Consider the following 26,922-nt stretch of genomic DNA (forward strand, 5'->3'; position numbering starts at 1 on the left):
ATTAGACATTAAAAACAAAATGAATTTCCAAGCCCCCGCCAAAAAAAAAAGAAACTATACAATTAATTTATAGTTGTACGTGACTTCAGACCTGCCACTGTCTGAAGATCTGGTAATCTCACAAGTTCAAATTCACCTCAAAACCCAATTCTAATTTCATCAACTAAATCTTTGGGGTAGGGGGCACCCTAGAGCGGTGATTCTCACCTGTGTGGGTCATGACCCCTTTAGGGATGGAATGACCCTTTTATAAGGGTTGACTAAGACCATTGGAAGACACAGACACTACAATTCACAACAGTAGTAAAATTGCAGTTATGAAATAGGAACAAAAATAATTTTATAATTGGGGGAGGGGGTCACCACAGCTTAAGAAACCACATTAAAGGGTAGCAGCCCTAGGAAGGCTGAGAACCACCACCCTTGAGGAAGAACAGATTGTATTAGAGTTTTTAACTTTGCAGTTCACCTCAAAGATCAGTTCATTAGCCACTTAACAAACGCTAAGGAGGATTCTGTAGATGTGAGATGCTCTGTTAAAAACTGTGTCCCCAACCCTTGGGGCTGCCACACGGTGCTAACAGCTCCATGTGTGGTCATAAAAGCACTGGTTTAAACCTAAAATCTCTCTAGCACTGAAACAAGGTCAATTCAAAGCTTGCCGTGGTAGCACAAACCTGTCATCCCAGCACCTGGAGGCTGAGGCAGGAGGACTGCTGTGAATTTAAGGCTACCCTGGGCTACACAGCAAGAGGCCAGACAAGAAAACATACCAAGATCCTGTTTAAAATGAATTTATGAGACACATAAAAGAAGTCAGTTCAATTCCATTCTCTGTTTTACTCGCATGAAGTCACAATAAAAAGAGACAGAGGGGGGTTGGGGATTTAGCTCAGTGGTAGAGCGCTTGCCTAGCAAGCGGAAGGCCCTGGGTTCGGTCCCCAGCTCCGAAAAAAAGAAAAGGAAAAAAAAAAGAGACAGAGGAGGGGCTCCTCCACCCTCTTCTTTCCACCCATTTATCCTTCATGGGTTGCGCCAACAACACAAAGGCAGTGTTATCTTCACAGGCAGATCAAATGGAATCTCTCACACCTTGCCATCATGGACCAGCTTCTACAAGCTACCTGTGAAGGTGTGAAAACACAGGCAGAGCCACACGTTGTACCTGCCACCCAAACACTGCCACAGCGCCATGAGCTCAGCAGGCCCCACCCCTTGGCTTCTGGTCTCCCTTGGAAGCATCCAGAATTTCCATTCAGTTCGTCTATCACACCCAGCAAGGCTACGACCATCTGATCCCCAGTGGGTTGTTCTGTTTACTTCAGAGCAAAATGAAGATGCGTTTCTGCAGTTTCGCACAGCCTATGCCTTTCAGATTACATGAATCCCACCTTCACAGGCAGGAGTGAAAAGCAACTTTGAGATATAACCCAGATCACCCTGTTCTCTCCTCTGCCTGGAAAGGTTTGCTTTCATTTGCTAAAACTGAAATGGCATTTCCCCGGCACCATTCCTCTTCCCCCTCTGAAGAAATGTGTGTGTGACATAATCAACCTTGTTCTGCAAGGCCACAGTTGAAGAAAGCATGGTAGCTTCACTCCACGTATCTCTTAAGTGACTAATGATCAGACAGCATCCTCTCCTCTCACAGAGCAGCTAGATGCCCACAGAAACTTACGTCTTTTCCCAAGACTCTGAGTTCAAACTGGGTTTCCTTGAAGTGCACCTTGGTAATCCGAGGCCTGAAAGACAAAGCAGATAGTGTCGTGCTTGCTGTTTCCAGGGCTCGACGTTTTTCAGAAATTCATAGAGGCATCCAGCAGAAAAGGCTTGAGAAATGCAGGCTCTTTTCTACTGTGGCGGACGCTGCAGGGCATCCCTGGACATCCTCGACTCTGGGCATCCTCCTTACGTCCTGTTTCTTCACTAACGCACAAACAAGCTCGGAGTCCCCAGGCCTAGAGGTACCTTCCAGACATACACAGGGCCTTCCCAATCCCTCCACTCCTGCTCTTAGAGCTAAAACACCAGTTAGTCCTGGATACATGGTCCAGCAGCACACGGGGAGAGAGTGGGTGGGAAATCCTACTACGGAGTTCCATAAACTAGGAGCCCAGAACAACAACTGAACGTTACAAAGAAGTTACATAAACTTACAATCAATTTCATATGCCTTTCAACTCACTACTGAAAAGACACAAGTTGCAAGCCCCCCAAAGCCCAGTGGATACAAGCACACACTTTAACACTGATGCTGTCCCCAAGTTATACCTACCAGAAATACTTCCCCACTTGCTTTTTATTCTTATAGACGACAACACCCACTGGAGTCAATCCTAAGAAATACTCGGACTTATTTTCTCCCTGAAAAAACAAACAAACAAACAAACAAACAAAACATATATTCCTAAAACCGTTCCCTTATTCATAAAGAACCTCTTGGTGAAAACTTTCATTGGCCGTACAGATGTAATTTGTTGGAGTAATATTGGATTCAGGCTTTGAAAGACATCAAATAAACAAAACACTATCTAACCTTCAATAGTAATTAACTTGACGTTCTTTCCCCCCCAATTCCCGAGTAGGTTTCCTAGCGTTGAATCTATACTTGTGACTTCCGTTCATAAAAAGGAGCAGTTACTGACACACAGTCCAACCCTGCTTATGCACGGGTCCTTAAACCTAGGTGGAATCACCATGCAGCTTAAAATCCAGATGAGGATGAGCCACCAAATCGGTTACCTCAGACCATCCAGTGAAGGAGGCAGAGTGTAAACACATACCTGGGCTTCAAAGAATCCTGTAGCCACAACCTGAGACCTGCAGGCTTCTGTCAAGGGACGTTTGTCTTGGTTTTGCTCTCAGGTGTGGATAAAGCTGTGAGGCCCAGCTTTGACCAGGAGAAATTTTAGGCAGCTGCCTGCAGACAGAGGCTTTGAGTTCCTGACATCTATCATGGCCCCTCCTACTTCCACTAGTAACTTTGAGGCTTCTCAAAAATTGAGAAGAGCAACGTCTTCTCATAAACCCCGGAGAACCTTCTCTTCCAGGCAACAGTAAATCTCAAATAGTAAGACAGGACCCTGGGATGGCAGAGCCGCAGGCCAAGTGGATACCAAGAACATGCACGGAGCTGTCCGCTGAAACACTTGCTTCCTGCAAGCAGAAGACGACTGCTCCAGAGAAATCCAACCTCTGTCTCCAGAAACTCATCCTCGGAGGGAAGGAAGACCCAACACACCCGGGTCATTTCCCAGAGGTTCTCACCACCACCCTCCCAAACTGGAAAAGTTGAATATGAATCAAGATAAACATTGCAGAATTTTCCACAAGCACAATGCAGGAGCCTCTATACATTTCCCAGGAGGTGTATCTTTTAAACACCTCAAAACCTACCAGGATTGACCTGGCCAGCAAGGGAGACAACAACAACTTCTCGAAGTTTTAAAGATTCCTCTCTCTGGTATGTCCTTCCTCTCTCCGTTGCCTTTCCAGGCTGGTCTCAAATGAGACGGCCCTGCCTCGACCTGGGACCAGAGTGCTAAGATTTCAGAACTCTGCCACCCAGACCTCACAGGCGCACTTAAGGCAGCCAAGCATTGTTTCATTCTCCAACGAGACCAGCATCTAATACCGGAGAACTTCTGCCTCCTCCAAGTCTGTAACTTCCACTGACACACTGAATGCATACTCAAGGATGTTTCTAACTCTAAAAATTACTAGGAACCAGGAACAATGGCAGGTGCCTGGAATCCGGGCACCCCACACATAAAGACAAGCAAAGTTTGAGCCAGTCTGGGCTACACAGCAAACTCCTGAATGACTGAATTAATAGGAAACATGAATTAATAGGTTTCTTGTTTTAGAAACTACTAATGAGCCAAAGACATGCTATAAAATAAATGCAGGGGTGCAAATATGAAAGAGATACTCAGAGAAATGCTGGAGAGGGTAGGACCTGGCTCTAGGATATTTGGGAAGGATTTGATGGACGCTCACCGACAACACCTGGCAGGTTTCCAGGCTATTGAAGAAAACAGCCAACCACTAGCGACCGCTCTCCTGTCAACAGAACACTATCCGCTCAACTCCATCCACCAGCCAGGACCGCTGCCCAACACCTACTTTACCTGGCAAAAACCTTATTTTTTCAGCCATAACAAAAAAAAATCTATTTTTAGAAATTTCTTCCATTTTCTAATGGCGTCAATTACAGACTGGTTTTTAAACCGTTTTGACATTTAGCTGAGCCCTTTGGAACTGTTATCCAGACTGTGTTTGCAAGCCCAGTTGATTGTTTTCAACACTTGGAAATATAATCGCTGACTTTTATGCAGAACTCATTAGGGTTTGCTCTGCATAAGGGCTGCTTTCAGTTTGAAACCACGGGAGGCGGTGTCATCCTCTGCTTGCTAGACAGGAGGGCCGCAGCTTCCCTCAGGGAGTTTCTCTGACTTTTTAACAAAAATGTCATCCGCTTACAATATTTTGTTTTAATTAAACGTTACTCACATAGACAGGATGGAGGTCAACGCCGTACATCTCCAGGGATTTCGCAGTCCTCAAGTAATTCAGCTCAGCTTCGGAAGGAGCCTGACCCCTACACCCAGAATAAACACAACGCTGCGTTTTACCGAGAGCTACTCCACTCACAGAGAAGGACACTCCATGGTGTTCTCTGGGCAAACAAGGAACATTCTGCACTAACTTAGCAAGGGCTAAGGCTCGGTGCCTCGGAAGGACTCGACCTTCTAGGTGACAGGAAGGTAATATTTAGGTTAAGTTAATTTCATTTACCAGGCCTACTTCTGCTCCTTACCATCTATTCCCAAATTCTCAGTATGTGTTAAAAGTTTTTCTGTTTAAAAAGCTCCCAAAGAGATTACTGGGAATATAAACGTTCAAATTAAAAAAAAAGTCACTTCCCAAGGAGCAAGCCGTCTCCACACACCAGAAGCAGCGGTGGCAGCAGCAGAGGCAGCCACACTTCAGGAGCAACTGGAGCTGGCACCACACCGGGCACACAGTTGAAGGGCCCTGCCCAGCAGGGGTCACGCCAGCAGCTCGTGAGCACAGGTGCCATCTGGAAGCACATTAGCTAACGTACAGAAACTGTACAGTGCTTGTCGCTTTCATAAACCAGGACAGAAATTTTCCTAAGGCCTTCACTGGAGAACATCCAGAAAACACCATTTGCTCTTAATAAGGGCGAGCATCTGCCAGGACGCTCCACGGATGAACTGGTGGGGGGAGCTGTGAGTGTGTAAGGGGTATGTGGGGGGTGATGGCTAACAAAAGATAAAAGCTGCTAAGACCGTCTCGGAATTGAGACATGCTCTCTGATGTGTCCCCTCACTTTCGCCACTGTGCACTTAGACGAAAGCCTGGAAGAACGTTCTTCATAAACCGGTCATAAGAAAACCGCCAAACTTTGATCCTGCTTCGTTCCTAGACAACCGGCCACACAAGTGCATAAAACACGTACAAGGGCCTTTAGCGAAACCCTATAATTTCAAAATGCAGTTAGACTTTCAAACTCCTAGTAGAATTAGTATTCACAGTCCGTGCCAAACACACTGCCCTTTATAATGTGTAACAAGCTCTCTCTTGTTAGCATCCACTTCAGCAAAAACCTTCAAATGAAGGATTCTCTCTCCCGGCAAGAGAGCATTCTAGTGCATGCTAATCCAAGATGGAGAGCCAGCTCCTCCGATTGCTATTCCACAACTGACTTCTGCCGCTAACCACTGAGGCAGATCCACTCAGCAAACACTTTTGCTGAGCAGATTAATTCTACATTTTTCTTAACTATAATAGATCTGTAACTAAGTATATTTGAAGGGGAATGTTACACAAGAAGCAAAAGAGTGAAGTTAATCAGTACAGAGGATTTAACCAAAATACGTATAATGAAATTATAACGTCACTGCTCTGGGCAATTAACTGAAAGTCTTCTCAGGGGAGCAGGTGGACCCTCACAGTGCCTCGGGGTTGGCATAACACCTGCAGAAGCTATACATTAGTGTCTTCACGCACAGGCTCACATAGCATGGCCTAGATAGGATTTTTGTTTCTAATTCTAAAGATGTATATACTCACTACTGGGCAAATCTCAAACACACGAAGGCGTGTTTAGCTATTTTCATATACTTAGAAGTAGTATTTACACATTATAAGATTTCACAGGTTACTAGTGATGAGAAAAATGACAGAACGCAGCTCGCAGTGCCCAAACCCATACAAAATCAATTTTCTCTACGGGAATTATACAGGGACGAGAGGTTAGGAGTCCTGGATCGCAGCCGTGGCGGATTAAGTACCAGGTTAGGAATAGGTCTCCTCTACACTATCTGGAGAGCTGGGGCTTTCTGAGCATTTACTGTTGTAAAAGAAGCAAACGAGCGCTCACAGCGCAGGGATGTTTATCACGGGGAAAATTTGTAACTGTCTTGGCTGTCACTGATGAGGGCTGTCGCGACAGGTAATGAGCCTACATTAGAGTCTTGTGAATCCTTTCTATAGATTCTTCCAGTTCTTCCTTCTGATCAGGAACAAACCGGTACTCCGACACGTACCCCGCAGTGTGCTTACATGGGTCGTGGTCTCCCAGTTCGGCTGGAAAAGAAAATAACTTTTTACTTTTTATTCATATAGTTTTTTTCCTTCGCTGTCACAGGTAACAGTATTTGTGGGAAGTGCTTCTAAAAGTAGAGGAACAGGAATCTTCTACCATGCTTAAACGTTTTTCTCCAAATGCTTTTATCAATAAAACGACACAGCTAAGGTAACCACTCGATGGCTTTAATAAAACACGACAAAGAAAACTCTTCACCACAGACATGAGTGTGGTATAAACAAACCAGGATTTAGAAAACAGAGTGTTTCGTTTGCTTTCCCACAGTCTGCCATCATTTTATTTCAATTCTTCTTATCAGTATTTACGAATACAGTGAATGCACGCGTTTTGAGTTTAAGGTTATATATTCTGGCAACACTGGTATGATCCATGTTCCTTCTCGGATATGAAACCAAGAGAGTAAATGTGGTACTCAAAGGAACCATGCTGCACGTGACAGACTTGGTCTGTCTGACAACCTTCAACAGAGAAGCAAACCACTTCTTCCTCCAATAATCTACCTTCGAAGCCCCAAGTCAGCTTATCAAGTTAACATTCTGCTGGGGACATCTAGTCTATTTAATGTCTAGTCTACTAGTGTCTCAAAGACCAAGCTATCTACCTCAGTTTTCCAACACCAAATTTGAAACGTGCCCAGGTTTAGCTTTCAAAGGGACTGACTAACTCAGAGTCACCTGACATGGCCGCCATGTTGACTCAGCAAGTATCATTCTGGGCTTGCTGTCATCATGCTGACAGCCATGGTGTAGTCTCTGAGACAGGACAGGGATGGGCTTGGGCTTACAGAGTCACAGAACTCAGGCAGAGGGGAGAATCGAAAGGGGCTGTGGCTTTCTACTTAGGAATCAGGGTTAATCCTGAAGCTAGAACCATTTCTAGAACCATACCAACCCCTTTAAGGAAAAAGGTTAGCCAGCTTCATTCTTATATCTTTTGAAGGGATTTTGAAGGTCAAGATTTGAATTCTGATTGGTTGCATTTTATTTTCCAAAATAGTATCTAATAAGAAGAGTTGCAAAAAAGTATATAAGCTTACATACAAATGAAAAAATTCAACTATTCCCCTCAAGCATTTCTGAGGCAAATGGACTGCAGAACATACCCTGGATGGCATAGGCTCCCAGCTGAGCGGCAATATTGACAGGACAAGGCAGACGGCCCTGAAGGGCATCTTGCTTCACCTGTAAGAAAAACTGATATCTAAAAGAGAAATGGAGAAAGGAGATTAACACTCTCTGGTGCTGCTCAGACTTGAAGCTTCAGGCCCTGACCAGCAAGAGAAAACAAGCATCTTCAATTAAAAAAAAAAAGTCACTCCCAGCCTTCTGCAAACAAAGAGGGATGAAATCAACCTAACCCACGTCACACGGCCATGCTGGGTTACTGAAGTCTCTCGGCAAACTTTCTGGCCTGCACAGTGGTTCTGCCTCGCGCTGCATCTGTAGCCATACACTGTTCATTAGCTTCTCTAAAGGCTGCAACCTCTCAGGACTGGGAAAGGACAGCACCAACTCATGGGGTCAGTGAGAAGGTTAAAAGTAGAGTCGCCATCATCAGTATAAACGCTGTCAGTACATCAGCAAATGCTGTTCTCACAAGGACCCTGCCTGGATTTTATGTGTCATCTACAGGGCCCCAAAGCATGTGTCCCAGCCAGAGTCAACACTGTGGTGTCTTCCCATCTGTCTTCCCACGCAGTAAGACTCGGCTCATTGTTTCGGCTTGGCTCGCTCCCTGTTACCTTTATTGTCATGGTGCCAAGGAGTGTTTTCAGCACTGTCAAGACTAAGGCCTTCTGTGGCTTTTACATACAATAACCCAGGAAAATCGAGGCCAGCCCTGTTATCTTCATTGCACAAATGATGTAACTGGCCCAAGATCTCACTGCCAGTTAAGCAGCAGAAACAGAACTATAGCCCAAGGAGTTGGATCCCAGAACTCTCCCAGTCAGGAGACTATACGTGGGCTGGAGGATGGCGCTGTTGATAAAGCGCTCACTCAGTGTATAAGCAGAACCGGAGTCTGATCCCAAGAACCTGCACTGAAACGCAGATACGGCAGCACGCTTATACACCCAGCTGGCAGGAGGCAGATAGGAACAAATTTCTGGAGTTGCCAGGCAAACCGAGGCTAACTGATGGAATCGAGGAATAGATGGAATGAGAACACTCATCTCCAGATTCAAGGTGGACAGTGCCTGAAGAATGACACCCAGTGACCTCTGGCCTACACGCACACACACAAACACACACAGACATGCATCCATACATGCATACACACACATGCTTCTATACATACATACACATGCATCTATACATGCATGCACACACACATGCATCCAACATGCATCCATGCACACACACATGCATCCACACATGCATCCATGCACACACACATGCATCCACACATGCATCCTTACCCATGCTTCTGTATATACACACACATACATCCACACATGAATACACACACACACATGTGAACACGTGCACATACACACAAAGAGACACCAAGACACCTGTATACACACACACACACACACACACACACACACACACACAAAGAGACACTAACATACCCATCCACACACATACACACAGGCATCCACACATGCATGTGCGTAAACACACATACTCACACACGCACACAAAAAGAGACACCAACACACACATACACACACACACATACACACACACACACACACACACACACACACACGCATCCACACAAACCAGCACACTGTATCCAGTTGCTGCCACTAATGTGCCTTCATATATCCACATCCTTCAGGCTGCCCTGTGATCTCCCTTCCTCTGTAAGGTGATGATGCCTGATGCCACAGGGAGAAGCAAAGATAAGAAAAATAAATCAAGTGTAGAAATCCTCTGTGATAAATGCCCCTCCTCCAAATGCTTACAGCTAAAGCCCTATGAAGAAATCTAAATGGTAGAGACCACACTGGCCATTTCCAGAAGACTGATATCAAGCTGGAGTGTGGGTGCAGGCTTGAGGCAAAACCTCCTCACTGGCTGCTGTAGGAGCTGACACAATGCTCTTAGGTGCCATGTGAGGGACCTAGGAATGCAGGAAAACCATCCCTGACAGCCACATTCAATCACAAATATTTGACTGTAACTGTTATTATGGCTGTAACTGTCCTCTCCACACCGTCCAGGACCCTTGTGTGTTTAACCTTGTCTGCCGTCCTGTTTAACCTAACTCTCCCGGTCTTTGCATGTTTTAACCTGGTCTGTTGTCCCACATGTATCCCACTTCCCATCCTTTACAATAAAGAGGATTTTTTAAATACCCTACAAAAAAAAAAAAAAAAACCTCCTTAGCCTTCAGGTTAAGCTCATGTGCAGTAGATGGTAAGATACACGCTTAATTCTTGGACCAACTCTCTTGCTAGAGATCAAGGGCCAGGTAATGAAAATGGGTGAGTTTAATACTAAAATCCTATGAAACACTTTAGGAACTAAAATGACCTCCTTAAGAGGTCATTTAAAAAACCTCAAAGAAAACACCTTACACAGTTAGAAATACAAAAATGTTTCCTTCCAGAGATGGAAGCCAGAACTTCTCTTCAGACAGTCACACAGAGCAGGACGCTCCACGCGGCTCCTGAATGACAGAGAGCAAGTGAGGAGACCCAGTCTTAACACGCCGACTCCAGACACGCATGCTCTGAAGACGGGATAGGTTGACGCATAGCTAAAGGCACTCATACACCTAGACAGTTCTGATTAAGTGGATAGACCTGGACCAATCTCAGGGCTCCACGGTGATCTTTTTCTATTTCTTGAAGCAATGAAATACAAACTACCATTTGTCCCACCCCAGCTGCCCTACCCATCTACTGAGCATTTACAGCGTGTGCACACGAGTCGGTGCTTGTGTGCGCCAAGTGGCTGCACTCCCCCGGTCACCTTTCTATACAAATATAAAATCCCACTTACCAGAACAGAACTAGTTGAACAGCAAGGTCCAAGCAAGATATATGAAATATTATGATATTTTAAAATCTATTTACATGGAAACCCTGTGATTCTGTTATGTAGTCAGGAAACTGGGATCTTTAAAAAAAAAGTTACACAATTTTCTCAAAATTACACAACCGGTCAGATGAAAGACTATACACACAAAAGTTTCCATTACCTTATAGTTCATATAAAATTATAAAAACGCGAAAACCACTACAGAGTAGGCCGGACCAACACCCCAAAGAACAGAATCAAGATAAGCATCTTCTTGAAATCTGTGTTTGTTTTCTTGCTCGTTTTGTGGTCTTCAACTGAGAGCAATCCTCCTGCCCCAGTTTCTCAAGTGTTAGGATGCCTACCTGAACTTAAACGTGAAAGCACTGAAACTTAGTTTGGAAATACTAGCCACAAAAATGGTTTTCCTTTAATTGCACATAAGGGAGTTTTTGCTTTTGAGTTTCAGTTTTAGCTTTTAACCTGGGAAATAGCTCAGCCTATAAAAATGTTTGCTGAGCAAACCTGGTGACTTGAGTTCCACCTCCGGAACCAGATGATGTGGGAGTAGGTAACTGCAATCCCAGCATTCCTACCACAAGATGGGAGCCAGGGACAGGAAAACACAATGGACGCTCCTGAGCCGGTCCATTCAGGAGTGTACAGCACAGCACAGCAGCCAAACCAAGAGATAACCTACCTCGGTAAGAAAGAAGACTGACCTCTACACACCTGTGCACCACACTCCACACACACACACACACACACACACACTCACACACTCACACACTCACACACACTCACACACACTCACACACTCACACACACTCCTCACACACACACTCACACTCACACACAGTCACATACTCACACACACAGTCACACATACACACACTCTCACACACACAGTCACACACTCACACACACAGTCACACACTCTCACACACACTCACACTCACACACACTCTCACACACACTCACACACACAGTCACACTCACACACAGTCACACTCACACACACTCACACACACTCACACACACTCACACTCACACACACTCACACACATACACTCACACACACTCACACTCACACACACACACACACACACACACACACACACACACACACACACACACGTTATTCTACGCCATCTGTTCACCAGTCTGTTGCATCATGGACCTGTCGGTGCAGCGACTCACGGGAGCCCACAGCATCGTCCTCTGCCTATCACCTAGTGATCGCTTATTAAACATGCATTTAGCTTACCTATGTTTAAGTTTGTTTCTAGTCACTACCTATAAGCTATTCGTGTCATTTGGTTCTTGTAGCATCTGGTGCGATGCCCAAAGAGAAATGGCTGTGCTTGCAACGCTGCGGGGCATCAGCGTCAGTTGATTCAGAAGGAAATTTTCTGTTCCCCATTAATATGAGTTAAACGCAGGTAAAGAAATGGATTATAAACTTGTTTTTCCCCCTCCTTAACACAAACAATTTTGGAAACTAACTCTGAGTGCAACTTCACTGTACCGTCAGGACAGAGGGTGGACTACTTAGAATTCACGTTGACTAAGTACTTAGCAATCAAACACACATCACCTTACACAATGCTTGATTACAAAAGTCTTTTGAGACAGACACCGAGGCAGAATCCATCAAAATAATGGACTTTTGCTGCTTTTAAACCGAATGTCCCTTATCAAAGTGGGACGGGAAAGCCCAATGAGGACAAAATAAAGATGAAAGTCTGAGCAGAAAAGCACAAGAATGCAAAGGGGGCGGGGAAACGGCCAGGTCCACACAGTGCCTGCTGCTGAGCAAGCACGAGGGCATGAGTTCGAATCCCTGGCACCATGTCAGGAGCCAGGCACAAGGGTGCATGCCTACAAGCCCACCACTGGGTCACAGAGGCAGACATTTCCCTGGGGTTGGCTAGTCAGCCAGTCTAGCCAAACTGGCTTCCGGCTCAATAAAAGACCTTGTCTCAAAAAGGAAGAACGATTGCAAAAGATACCTACCTGACCTCTGACCTCTAACCTCTGCGTGTGCACAGCCCCACACACATGCAGATGCACATATAAAAGGATGGACTAGAAAGGGGTAAAATAAAACCCACACAGATTGTCTTTGTTGATCTGAATTTTAGCTTTCCCCACAATGTATGAAGCTTTATTTCAGTCCATAATAAAAGTTCCCTGGAAAATTAACTGAATGAGTTATGACAAACGCTTTTGCTTTCACAGCCAGTTCATCAGCCAAGGAAGTTCATCAGGAAGGCCATGGCCTTCTCTACAGAGGCTGTGGAGTATTTTGGTGATCTATCTAACCAATACCAACGAGAAAATCTGTCTTTACTGAAATATTTTTTTGGTAAGAAAGACAAAATAATACATTATAATGCTGATCTTTTATTTCCTCTGTTAATATTAAAAGTGACTTATCTTTTCATTTCCTGCAGAGATAAATGAAATATTTAAACAGCCAATATTTCATTTACAACTAATTAAAGAAAAATAACTGGCTTTCTTAGTATATATTTATTAACACAAAAGTAGCATCAAAATGCCCTCCGTTTGCAGTTCAAGTGGGTGCTCTTACAAAAACACAAAAGCTGAAGACTGAACCATGACAAAGACTATCCCATCCCAGAGATGCAAAATCTATCAGCAGGGCACCCGGGTCCTGTCATTTCCCCAGCAAGGCTACAACTTAATCCTCACGGCACACGCATCGCAACACGGGGCTCGATTCACAGGCAAGTGTTTCAGCCCAACTTTTAATCGGCTCTTAATCCAGCCTTTCACACAGCACATTATTCAAAGATAAAGTCAATGCCATACCTGGTTATCTCTTCTTTGAGCTTACATGGATCTTCAGCATAGAATTTAATACCAAAATACAAAGTATACGGAGGTCCAGCTTAAAAAAAAACAGTGAAAGCTAGTTACACTTCATATTATAACCAACGTTGCACTGTAATAAGGAACAAATAATTATATTCACATATGGAGAATGCATTAAATATGAAAACCATCTATTTCAAGCAGTTGACAGTTCACTTACATACAAATTATATTCTAAGCTTTACGCTCTCATATTAAATAATATTAATATTACAACTTACCTCTAGGTATACTATGTATCCACTGACACTGTGAGTGTGTGTGTGAGTGTGTGTGTGTGTGTATGCGTGTATGCGTGTTCATGCGCACGTGTGACGCGTGTATGAGTCAGCATCTCTATGTAGTTCTGGCTGGCCTGACTGAGACCTGCTATGCAGACCAGGCTGGCCTTGAATTCACAGAGATCCACCTACCCCCGTGTCCCCACTGTTGGAATTAAACTACCCTAATGTACCGCCATGCCTAACTTATACACATTTTCTAAAACCTATTGATGATTTTAAATTTAAATTGCTAAAATGGAAGGTTCTTTACTTGGTGGAGGGGAACAAAATTCGGGGCTAGGGAAATGGCTCAGTGGGTAAAAGTGCTCGCTATATAAACAAGAGGATCTGAGTTCAAACCCCAACATCAGTGCAAAAAGCTGGATATAGTTCAATTGTGTCTGCGGCCTCAGCACTGTGTGGGGCTGAGATGGGAGTTTTTGGGGGGCTTTCTGACTGCCAGTCAGGTGCCATAAAGGACCCTGTCTTGAGGGAATAAAGTACCCCTTTCTAGTGTGTGCATGTAGGCACACACACCTACCCATACACACAATGGATACATGCAGACACACATACATACACAAGTAGGTTTCCAAAATATTTCTAAAGATACAAGAATACAAGATGGAAAAGTTAAGGTCAAGACTACCGAAAGCAAGTGCATGTTCACACACAAACACGGAAAACACTTACAAACATACTACAATGTTACTGGTTCTTAAAGCTGATTGGACAGTCTATATACGATTTTTATCAGTTTCTATTTTGAGTTACTCATGAAGGAAGGAAGGTGGGAGGAGGGAAAGATTGTTTTCATAATCAAAAAAGCATGTTGACAAATAATTTTTTTTAAAAACCATCCGCTCATCACTTCAACTGTATATAAAAATTCTTTTTCTAAGTGCAGAGCTGCAGAGGGGACCATGTCAGTCAGCCACAGGCGAGGGACAGTGGACCAGCCCCAGGACACCAAAACAGATAGAGATTTGTACATACTGGTGTGGAGAGGGCGGCCAGTCTACAGTCCTGAGCACAAAACCTGACACCTCATAGGGGAAAAAAGTTAATCTATGTTGTTTGTGTCAGGAAAAACACACGAGAGAATTTAAACCGTGGCAACAGTGGGTAAGAGGAAGAAGCAAAATTCTGTAAATCAATTAGCTAGAACTTTCTCAATCATGTGTATTTCTTAAACCAAATAATTACCAGAGAGGCTATGAGACAGCACAATATGTGGTACACTCTTAAACTATTTTTAATTTTTGTTAAGATTCATTTGATTCATTTATTCCATTTTCGTGCGTGAATGTTTGCCTGCTTATATGTGTGTCTGTTACCTCAGAGGTCAGAAGAAGGAGTCAGATCCCTGCAACTCAATGTATAGGTTGTTGGGAACTGCATCTGGGAACCAGGAACCAAACCCAGGACCTCTTTAAGAGCAGCCAGGACTATTAACCACTGAGTCATCTCTCTAGCCCCTCAAACTGTTCTCAAAGAACATAGTCTCTCCTATGCAAAAAGATATTTCTTTTCATTTATTTACCACACACAGCAAACAACAAAATTCAACATTCAAAACCAAAGCCTGGAATTGCACCTTCAATTGGTAAAGATCAAATAAACACAGTGTGCTTTATTTATAAGGAGGGTCCCTGGGGTACTGTTATTATAGTACGCTGTTCCTAGAAGTAGTTTTCATCGCTGAGTGAATGGATGTGGTCTGCACTGGTTTCCAAGCTGGCAGTAATTACTAATAGCTCTAATATGCATCGGTTTTGTTTTAAGACAGGGTCTCATGCAGCTCACACTGGCCTCAAATCTCCAGTACAGCTGAGGCTGATGTAAAGTCCTGATCCTCCTGCCTCCACGGCCCAACTGCCAGACCCCTCCTCTGTTTCAAAAGGAACTTTTTATTTGGCGTTCCAATTAATTGTCAGTCAGTGTTGCAACTGACTGATTCAACAAGGGCTCCGCCCCCTACCCAGAAAGCATGGGGCCAGGAGCCTAGTGAAAGCATACAACAGATACAAAGAAACTCTAGTCTTCTTTCATTTTTAGTTAAATAAATGAAAGTCATAACTTACAAGCTGGGGGGTGGGAGAACAAGCCATAAAAATAAAGCTAATTTATAATATCCAAACCACATTATTAGCTATTATCACATAGTCACACATGTTTTGTACTCTCTTCCAAAGCTGTATTAACTGAACACCCAGGGCATCAAGAGCAGGCCCATCCCCCACCCCCAGCTCTGCCTTCCTTCATGAGCTACTCCTTACACTTAATGCTTTCTTACAAAGGTTACATTGTAAGACTTTTAGTCTAATTTCCTATCGCAACTCCATATATCTGGGTTTTATGTGTATTCAATCCCCGCTTGTACTTCTGACAAACACGCTACTCCCCCTGAACACAGACATGAGGGAGATGAGTATTAAATATTTAGAAGAGCCAGGAAGCCCAGGGATGGCTGATGGTCTGCTTCAGTCAAGCTGAGCAGATGGGTGAGCCTGTGCCCTCAGGCCAGGCGGCTGGTCTCTGGCGCCCAGGGGGGCAGGGAGGCTCGCATGCCACTGAGAGGTGGATAAAGGGAAGAGACATTCTATAGACTCCAAAGCTACTTTCATTCAGTGGAACGTGACAGATGACCCTACCCAGCACAGACGTCTCATCTGTGTCTAGTCACGAGCAGCTAAGCAGAAACTTGAAAAATGCACAGTGAAAAACACTCGGCTTGAGTTAATTTTCTTTGAGGACTTTGGCCTTTTCCACTGACGTGGGGAGGGGCTTGTGTCAGTTCGTATTGACCAGTGTCGGTCCAGGTCTTTAATATCAGCACTCACGAGGTAGAGATGGGTGGATCTCTGTGAGTTCAAGACCAGCCTGGTCCATAGTGAGTTCCAAGCCAGTCAGGGATATACAGTGAGAGCCTGTCTCAAACAACAACCAAAGTTCATGAATATTTCATTCTCAGCCACAAACAAGCAAAGCAGCTTGCCTGAAACCACAAGGATGAGCAGCAAGCCTACCCATGCCTGGTATGTGGTACCGTGTGTGCTCTGTCTAGAAAGACTGACCTTTGGAGCAAACTCATCTGGAGCACTTGGTAGGGAAATCTACAGCCCTAGAAGACAAGAATGGATCCTCTGGGGCTGGGGTCGTACAGGATATGAGCTGTCATGTAGGTACTGGGAATCAAACTTAGGTCCTCTGGCAGAGTAGCACTGGGACATCTCACTAGCCCCTGTGTCTGTCTGCTTCCTGTTGAAACAAGAACTTACTATGTAGCCCAAGCTGGCTCCACTGGTGGCAACCCCCATGCCTCAGCCTCTACAGTACTAGGATTATGGGCATGAGACACTGTATCCCATTAAGAAGTTTACATTTTTTTTGTTTGTTTTTTAAAGATTTATTTATTTGTTTCATGTATGTGAGTACACTGTTGCTGTCTTCAGACACACCAGAAGAGGGCATCGGATCCCATTACAGATGGTTGTGAGCCACCATGTGGTTGCTGGGATTGAACTCAGGACCTCAGGAAGAGCAGTCAGTGCTCTTAACCTCTGAGCCATCTCTCCAGCCCGTTTACATTTTTTATTACCTCAGTTTTTCCTTATATGAGAAACCCACAAGTTACTTTTAAAATAATTATTCCTGAAATTGTTCTGAGCTTCTGGGGGTTATTGTTTTTAATTGGTTCAGATGGGCCAGGCTATACTTTGTAAATGTTGTGGATTTCCATCAGACAGGTAGGAGGTGAGAAAGGTGACAATGACGCTGATGTTCAGAGAATCTGCACATGCTCCTGAGGGTCCTGCAGTTTGGGTTTCTAGTTCCTTTAGTTCCTTTCTGAGGCGTAGTTGATTCCTGTGCTGGGATCCGCGGAAGCTCACACAACTGACATCACTACAGAGAAAGGGCCCACAGGCATAGGAGAGACGGATCATAAAGGCAGAGGGGCCCACTAGTTCTGACTGGCAGTCAGTCACAATTTAAATACAATGCTCAGTTAGCCTCAGAGCTCAGTCTGGGATAATGAAAATGATGTGGATGACAAGAGTCACAACAATGTGAATTATGAAATGTCACGGAATTACACACAAGATGTTTCAAATGTTTAACTTCCCTAATTTTACCACAAAAATTTGTTAAAGGGTTATTCTTTTGCATACTTAAATTTGCGCATGTGTTTATGAAAAAACCTTGGGTATGGATATTAAGATTAAAGAATATGGGGCTGGAGAGATGATGGCTCAGTGGTTAGAGCACCAACTGCTCTTCCAGAGGTCCTGAGTTCAAATCCCAGTGACCACATGGTGGCTCGCAACCATCTGTAATGGGATCTGGTGTGTCTGAAGACAGCTGCAGTGTGCTCATATACAATAAAAATAAATCTTTTAAAAAAGATTAAAGAATACTACTTAATTACAACAAATCTTCCAATTAATTCATATTGACCATTCCAAAAGAGAACTCCTGACAAGGAACGATCTCTGTCCGAAGTCACAGAAACTTTACAAGTCACAGGGTGTCCCCTGGATAACGAAACACTCCATAACCAAATGCTTTCCTCTCTGCCTTTCACCTTTTTAAGGTTTCAAAGACAAACATAGAGGAAAGTCACAGATAAAAACGAAGAGTGTGCATCCCTAGGACTTCTTCATACAGTCATGAGATCGGCCGAGCTTATGATTAAATTAAGCCCACCCCCACCCCCCAGTCTGCAGAGAGCCTCACAGCACACAGCTCAGTGCTGCTCTCTGGTCCCGCTGTTCCCTCACCAGCGCTAAACTAATCACACACAGTTCACTCTGCCCATACCACCCTCTCGAAAAATTAGAATCAAATACCTACTGTTGATTAGTTCCTTGTGTTCTGCAAGAGTTTTTGCGGGATCCAGCCAATACTGTGAGACAGAAAGGGGAGTCATAACAGTTAGACACGTGTCGCCAGCCTTCGCATAAGGCTTGTCTCAAGCATTACTCCAATGGCATTTAAATAGTTGTTGACACGTAAACACTTAACCATGCAACACGTCACGGCCGCAAACACACCAAGGAGTGCTCTGCAGCCAGAACGCTGAGGAAAGAGAAAAGCACTCGCTGCTGGTGCCCGGAGAGCCAGGGCAGCAAACGCTTCTCAGCCGGCCTGCACTCGCTGTCGGGTGGGTAACAGCCAGACACGTATGAATGAGCTGGGTTACTTGGAAGGCAGTGGCTACCTCTTCATTAGCTGCTCCCTGCCCTGGAACAGTTGCTACTGGGGATCAGGAAGAAGAAAATCAATTCAACTCAAATCATCATTCAGGATCCATGAGAGGAGCTCAGCTCAGCTGAGGACCTGAACCCTGGAGCAAAAGATCCACAGGGATTTCTTCCTCGATCTCCCGGCCATCATCATGTAATAGGAGACAAAGAACTGGAAAACCCTGGATATCCCTCCCCACCGCGTTTCTATGCGGAGTAAACAGAGCAACTCACATAAAGCCTTTATCTGCTGGCTCACCCTCATCCATGCAACACTCGATTGCTATTAAGGTGTGCCGCTCACTCCTGGGAACCGGCCTTAGCCCATCTAAGGTATCAGCTTATTAATTCAAATCAATCTTTAAGGAATAGGATTGCAGACAGGAATAGGAAAATTCTTGGCTCTGCAGAAGGTCTTCCTTTTTTTTTTTTCTGTGAAACAAAGATCACCAAAAGAAGCCAGCCTCCAGCCTCAGCTCTCCATCTGCAAGAGTAGAAAGGAGAAGCCACAGAAGCCCAAAGAAGGTAGAAAGGTTCCACAGAAGGCACTGAAGGGCCCATGGGGTAAAAAGTTGAAGCCTTTCCATCGTTTATTTATCCTAGACAAATATGGAGGACCGAACACATGCACACACACACACGCACGCACGCACGCACGCACGCGTGCCATCTTTGTCTGTCTAAATAAGGCACCATTCTTAACAGCAAGGAGGGAGGAGCTGGCACTTTACAACTATGGCCTCCAAACTCCTAGCACTCCTGCCCTTATCCTCATGAGATCACTCAGTTCCACCCTGACACCCCTGAAAGATTCAGGGGCTGCAAGAAAAGTCCTGGAGAACCTATCTACCAGTGTTTCCTCCCCCTGCCTTGGGTGAACTGTTATATAAGGTGGTTCTGATGTTATGCAATCCCCTTACCTTCCACTTCACATTATATATGATAAGCTTTCATACCTAGTGCCCCAGTTAGTCCCGTCTCTGCAGCACCAGCCTCAATTCATCTGCATCATTTGCCACTGTCTCTCACGGCAGTGAGATGTTACATTCCTAAGACGTTACAAAGTAACCAACAGACACAAATGCACTGACTTAAAACAGAGTTTGCTGTCCGGCCTTGCACACACGCAGCCAGGCCTAGAGTCACCTTTAAAGCAGAAGAGTTATTTGAAGCAGGGGGGGTTCCCGGGAGCCCACTATGATAGAAGAGGCTGTCTTGGTGCTAAAACTCTGGTTCACTGGGAAATTCGGGCGCATGGTGTACAGCAAAATCAACCCACTGTTACTGTGCTAGGACACAAAACAGACTCATTCTCCTTTGTATAAAAAACTAAGGATCCTTCCCATGAGACGAAAGCACAGGAGCTGGACTATTTCTTTCCTTTGGTGTTAAGTAGAAAGGTTTGAGGCTGAGGTGGCCCAAGGGTAACAGCGATCGCTGTCAAGCCTGAGTTTGATGCATGGAACATGGCACATGACCATCCTCACACGCACATATCATACTCATCTTACAAGTGCACACATGGGGTTGGGGATTTAGCTCAGCGGTAGAGCACTTGCCTAGCAAGCACAAGGCCCTGGGTTCGGTCCCCAGCTCCAAAGAAAAGAAAAGAAAACAAAAAACAAACAAGTACACACATATGTGGGGGCGATTAATAAATAATTTTTAAAAATTTAAGTATGCCTATTTTTTTCCGGAGGGAAAGCTAAAGAAACACAGCAGTCGCTTAGACTTCTATGGCTACATAACAGATTGGGGGGGGGGGAGGTGATATTTAAAATAACAACAAGGGGTTGGGGATTTAGCTCAGTGGTAGAGCGCTTGCCTAGCAAACGCAAGGCCCTGGGTTCGGTCCCCAGCTCCGAAAAAAAGAAAAGAAAAACAAAAACAAATAAAATAACAACAAAGTATTATTATCTCATAGTTCTGCAGCTCAGCGTGTCTCTTCTCTTAGATGCCACCAAGATGGGCTCAAGGTGTCATTGACGGCTGGTGACCCATTCATAAAAGCCCATGAGAGCAAGAATTGGAGGCAGATAGGCCCTTAGAGGTTCTCATCTTTGCCAGAGGTAAAGCACTCCAAATACTGGATTTTAATTTTAGGCCTTGTATCTCACACACACAGGGGGGGGGGAGAGACAGAGAGAGAGAGAGACAGAGACAGAGAGAGAGAGACAGAGAGAGACAGAGACAGAGAGAGAGAGACAGAGAGAGAGACAGAGAGAGACAGAGACAGAGAGAGACAGAGAGAGACAGAGACAGAGACAGAGAGAGACAGAGACAGAGAGAGACAGAGACAGAGAGAGAGACAGAGACAGAGAGAGACAGAGAGACAGAGAGGACACAGACAGCACCAAAGGAGGAATAGGGGAATGGGAAGGGAGACTGACACCAGGAGGGACCCAGTAAGAGCAACACTTCTAAACTTCATCTTCCAAAATAATTCCAAAGTATCAAATTTTATGTGCTCTTCAGTTCAAGGCATTTTGGGTAATGAACTGCTTTCTAATGCTTATTTTTGGCTGGTAGGCAAGAACATAAAAGTTCATCTATCAATGGTGCACCATGATGCTCAATGCGTGTGTACACTGTTATTTTCTGGATTTCTGACTTCAGAAAACTGTTTGTTTTTTAACACTGAAAAGGCCATGAGAAGAAACCAGAAAGGAAGTTTTTATCTCAACAGGATAGGAAAGAACCCTTGGTGTATCAAACAAAGCCCAGTAATGATAACCTAGACAGTTTAACCTCTGTCCATGAGAATGATTAAATTTTTATGTAAAAAAGCACAATAAAGCCCTGGAGCTGAGATAAAAAATTACAATTCTGCACAAAGCGAAGAAAAGCAAGACTCAATCAAAGGCCATTCAATCAACTCCCTGCACGTCAGATCCTTAAGCATCCATCCAGGGCTTGCCAGGCACAAATCTCATTTTATCAAAATGGAAGGCAGAGGTGACGGAGGTCAGACAATGATAAATGCTCCGGAACGTAAATAATAAACACAATCTACCAGGCTTCACAAGCCAACATCCTCAGATGCAAAATCCACTTATGTTCAACCAAGGGAAAGATACGACCTTGGAACAACAGCAGCCACCGTCCGATGGCACTTGTCACCACGAGTTATCAACAAGCCATCAAACGCAGCACGTGTCTGGTCACATTGAACATACCAGGCTGCTGCTCAACCCCAGGAGGAAAAAGGGTGCAGACACTTGCTACTGAACACACGGTGCCAATCTTAAGGTTTCAGGGTAGGCTTTACACTGCTTAACATGCACAGAACACTGTCTATTCACATCCCTTATACGTCACACCAGGCACCGTTCTGGGTAGTAAGATGGGCCTGCCTCTAACCTCAAGGTACTTAAAGCCTAGCTAGTGACACACAGACACAGAATTACAATTTAGAGCACGAGAAAAGCACTAAAATGTGTATATACATGCTATTAAAATTAGACACGAAGAAAACTCCAAGGGAAATGCAAAAAGTCTTTACTAAGAGAAAAACACTGAACAATTGTTCATTAAAAACTCCTCAAGATTTATGTACGGGGATAAAGAACCTTATATTGCTATAAAATACATGTCCGTTATATTTTATGTTGGGAATGCCTCTGTGTGTGTGTTGTTATAAAGTACACGTCGATCACCCCAACATCCTATATCTGTTTATGCTACAGTTGGTGTTGTTGTTGCTGTTGTTGTTGTTGTTAGAAAAATACACATCAATTGTATCTAATGCCCGTGTGTGTTATAAAATACATGTGTGTCTGTGTGGATGTGGTGTACCTGTGTGTTTATGCAGAAGAATGTGGAGGCTAGAGGTCTGTATCAGATGTCCTCAGTTTCTTCTCCTCGTTCTTACTATTTTGTATATTTTTATTAATTGAGAATTTAATACATGCATACTATGTATTTGTCATAGACCTTCCCAACTCCTCCTAATTTTCTGTTCCACCTTCTTTTTTTTTTTTTTTTTGAGACAGAGTCTTTCACTGAGCCTGCAGGTCGCTAACTTGGCTAGGTTAGTCAGCCAATGAACTCCAGGGATCTGCCTAACCGCACCACACCCCTTGGGGTTATAGGCAAGCCTCACCCTGCCCAGCACTTATGTAAGTGCTGGGGAACCCAAGTCAGGGCACTTCACCAACTGAACCACCTCCCTAACCCTCCCCAACTGTGGTTAAGGCGAGTGAACCTGCTTTTGGGTGACGATATATTCCTTTGCAAGGGAGCAGCCAGCGTATTACATTTGGTGCTGCCCGGTAGCTATGGCATCAGTATTCACGAGCACGGTGCTGTGGTTAGGACACCATTTGTCCTCTCCCAACACTCTTGATGAAATTGGTCCCCAGTGTAACCAAGAGAGTGTGACCTTGGAGAGATGATTAGTTCATGAGGTGCCGCCCTCCTGAGTGAACTGATGCTGCTTTCCTGGGGAAGGATTATGAATGGGAGCAGGGTTGTTACGAAGCAAGGCTTCTCTTCCGGCTTTGCCTCTTCCTCTTGTTCACCCGTTATGACACAGCACAAGGCCTAGTGCGTCTGCCTCGTCTTGGACATCTAGCCCTTGGATCACACATAACACTGAATCTACTTGGTAATGTACCAGTCTCGACACAAGTACTGTCATAGTAACAAAATTCAGGCTGATAGATAATTTTTAGAAAGAAAAAAAAGTGGGGCTTACACTAGTCCTTTCACCCACACAGTGTGGGAGTAAACAGATACGCAAAGATTCCAGGATTGCACTATGTGACGCTGACCACCAGGGTGTGGCATTTCTGGACTGGGCTAGGGTGCACTGCCATCTTGCCTAGCCACATGGTTCCAAGGAGAAACAGCCTATATTCACTGTGAGCATCTCAGTCCAGTGTCACTTTTCCTCCTAGTTCCCTTCTATTTTAAACCCTCTCTTGTGTGTGTGTGTGTGTGTGTGTGTGTGTGTGTGTGTGTGTGTGTGTGTGAGAGAGAGAGAGAGAGAGAGAGAGAGAGAGAGAGAGAGAGAAACTGGACTGGATCCTATTCTATACAAAGATAGCAATAAATCAAAACATACCTTTCTGTCTGTCATGGTTTGAATATGCTTGGCCCAGGGAGTGGCACTATTTGGAGGTGTGGCCTTGTTAGAATGGGTGTGGCCTTGTTGGAGTAGGTGTGTCACTGTGGGCATGAGCTCAAGACCCTCACCCTATCTGCCTGGAAGCCAGTGTTCAGCTAACAACCTTCAGATGAAGATGTAGAACTCTCAGTTCTGCACTCTGCCTGCTTAGATGCTGCCATGCTTTTGCCTTGATGATAATGGACTGAACCTCTGTAAACCAGCCCCAATTAAATGTTGTCCTTACAGAGTTGCCTTGGTCATGGTATCTGTTCACAGCAGTAGAACCTTAACTAAGACACTGTCTCATTCCCAGTTCATGAATCCTGCTTATTACCATAAACCCCAAACACCCAGTTCCTCAGCATGACCACTGTCCTACTGCTCTCACTCTTTCTCCAGGACACGAGGCAAGCAGCCAGGTATCCTTCCACCCTGGCCTGTCAATCTTAATAACAGCACTGGTGTAACTAGGAGAAATTGACAGAGCCTTCCTTGTCTCTCACCGTCTTGGCTGAACGCCATGGGTTTCTTTTATGCACCTTAGCTAATGATATCACAAGTCATCAATTTTCCAGGCAAAAGTCTCAGGATTAAAATTTTAAATTCTCATACTGTTCAATAATCGATATCCCAACTGTACTGGCTGGCTTTGGGCATCAATGTGACACAAGCTACAGTCATCAGAGAGGAAGGAGCCTCCCTTGAGTAAATGCCTCCATGAGATCCAGCTGTAAGGCATTTTCTCAATTAGTGATCAATGTGGGGAGAGGGGGCAGCATCCAGCCCACTGTAGGTGGGGCCATCCGTGGACTGGTGATCCTGGGTTCTATAATAAGCAGGCTGATCAAGCCATGAGGAGCAAGCCAGTAAGCAGCATCCTCCACAGCCTCTGCATTAGCTCCTGCCTCCAGGTTCCTGCCCTGCTTTAGTTCCTGTCCAGACTTCCTCCAACGATGAATTGTGATCTGGAGATGTAAACCAAATAAACACCTTCCTCCCCAACTTGTTTTTTGTCATGGTGTTTCATAGCAGCAATAAAACCCTAAGACACCAGCCTTCAAAATATATATTGAATGGTTCTTCTGCCTCAGCCTTCCAAGTGGCTAGGATTACAGGCCTATGCCATGGGGAGGAGAGAGGGTTTAATCTTGCTTTCTGCATGAAAGTATTGCCATATGCATGTTAAAATAATGAAAATTTCTTTGTTTAAGAAGTCAAAAAGAGTCTGTGTCACAGATCTCAAAAAGGAAGGGAGGGGAGGGGAGGGGAGGAAAGGGGAGGGAAGGGAAAAAAGAACAGGTCATTCTGGGGAATTAAGGACTCAACATAATTCACACTTGCACTCCACGAAGCCTGGGTCTGAGACAACAGCTATTTGTACTTTGCTCATTACCCCTGGGTACAGAACTGAAGGACTCTAATCAACATTAAGAGGTTATGGCTTTAATTTCCTCCTTGGTATGAATAAAACCTGAGTTCTATACTGGAGCAACCTCTCAGTGTGGACAAAAACAACAGCCTGTCATTGGAACTATCTGCACAGAGGGAGGGAGCCCCATTTTTTTCAGCAGAAGTCAGTTTCAACAAATCACTATTGGCTCCTCATAAAGAACCACTGCCCCCATCATGGTCACTCACAGACCCTGGGAAATATCAACAGAAAGGGACTTGGTGAATCTAATTACTCCTATCCCATCATATCCCATCATAGTCAGATGCCAGGTACTACTGAAGACTTTATTAAGACTCGTTGACTCTTTTAATGGCTCTACACCATATAATCTACCACAGTCACCATTTAAAACCAAGACGCAAACACAGAGCAGTTAACTCGCCCTACGGCACAGACCCGTGGGTTCTGAGAACTGATAACGTTCTACTCTCTGGAAGAGTCTGGTTAGAAACTTGAATTTCCTGGCTCCTACTCTCAGCAACTCCTATTTCCCTGACTCCCTCTTCTAATGCTCTGACCACATTAAAACATCAGCCTCAGTGGTCCCGTTAGCTCTCCATTGTCACTTCCTCAGCCCCTCACTCCGTCCTTTATTAGCCATCCGTCAGGTACTTGTAATCATCTCCAAGTCCCTTACACATCCTCCCCTCTGTAGTGTCCACTGAGTGTGGACAGAGTCAACTGACCATGTCTTCCTTATGCAGGCATCCAATGATAACACACAATTGAAGACTTGGACATCACAACATCGGGATATTAGGTCATTTCTACATTAACTACTTATCATGTCACCATGGCTGAGCACATGTGGTTTAAGGTACATATGGTGGCAGTTCCAGGAGCATGAGGCGATGACTAGTTTCATCTCAGGTAAGCAGGAAGCAAAGAGAACTCAGGTCTGAACACTGTGAGCTGTAACTCCAGTGACCCACCTCCTGCAGCTTGGCCCTATCCCCCAAAGTCCATTCAGTATGAACTTATCAGTAGATGACGCCATCACAGAAGTTAACGGCTTCATGATCTACTAACCTCTTAGTAACATCATCGGATGGAGACCAAGTCTGTAACACATGAGCCAATGGAGAAACAGTTCCCGTCTGAACCAATCGGGGGTATCACTTTAAATCATTACTGCCCATGGTGCCCAACAGAATCCCGCTAAATCATATTCTCTACCTAGATGACCCCTTGGCATTCTCTCTGCCATCCTAAAGCAGTCAGAAGAGATCAAACACAGTCCTCCCTCCAGCTACCCACCTGCCTGCATCTGTGCCATGCTCTCCTGTTATCTTACAGACACCCCATGATCCACTTCACCCCTGCCAGTCTCAGCTATTC

At 44.6% G+C, this 26,922-nt stretch overlaps 1 protein-coding gene across 6 annotated transcripts in view; it reads right to left on the minus strand.

Moving 5' to 3' along the window:
* Positions 1-26,922, minus strand: part of Epb41l4a (erythrocyte membrane protein band 4.1 like 4A) — a 210,830-nt gene that overhangs the window by 74,473 nt on the left and 109,435 nt on the right. For 4 of the 6 annotated variants that reach the window (XM_063277376.1, XM_006254584.5, XM_006254583.5 and 1 more), the window contains 7 exons: positions 18,630-18,681; positions 13,450-13,528; positions 7,740-7,837; positions 6,495-6,615; positions 4,513-4,600; positions 2,276-2,364; positions 1,679-1,742 (listed from right to left, as the gene is read on the minus strand). In XM_063277376.1, coding sequence (XP_063133446.1) covers positions 1,679-1,742; positions 2,276-2,364; positions 4,513-4,600; positions 6,495-6,615; positions 7,740-7,837; positions 13,450-13,528; positions 18,630-18,681 — 591 coding nt within the window. Of the gene's footprint in view, positions 1-1,678; positions 1,743-2,275; positions 2,365-4,512; positions 4,601-6,494; positions 6,616-7,739; positions 7,838-13,449; positions 13,529-18,629; positions 18,682-26,922 lie in introns of those variants that run through there. The other 2 variants (XM_039096875.2, NM_001107397.2) reach the window with 2 other exon arrangements.

This window comes from Rattus norvegicus, chromosome 18 (assembly GCF_036323735.1).
Source record: "Rattus norvegicus strain BN/NHsdMcwi chromosome 18, GRCr8, whole genome shotgun sequence".
Lineage (NCBI taxonomy): Eukaryota > Metazoa > Chordata > Mammalia > Rodentia > Muridae > Rattus > Rattus norvegicus.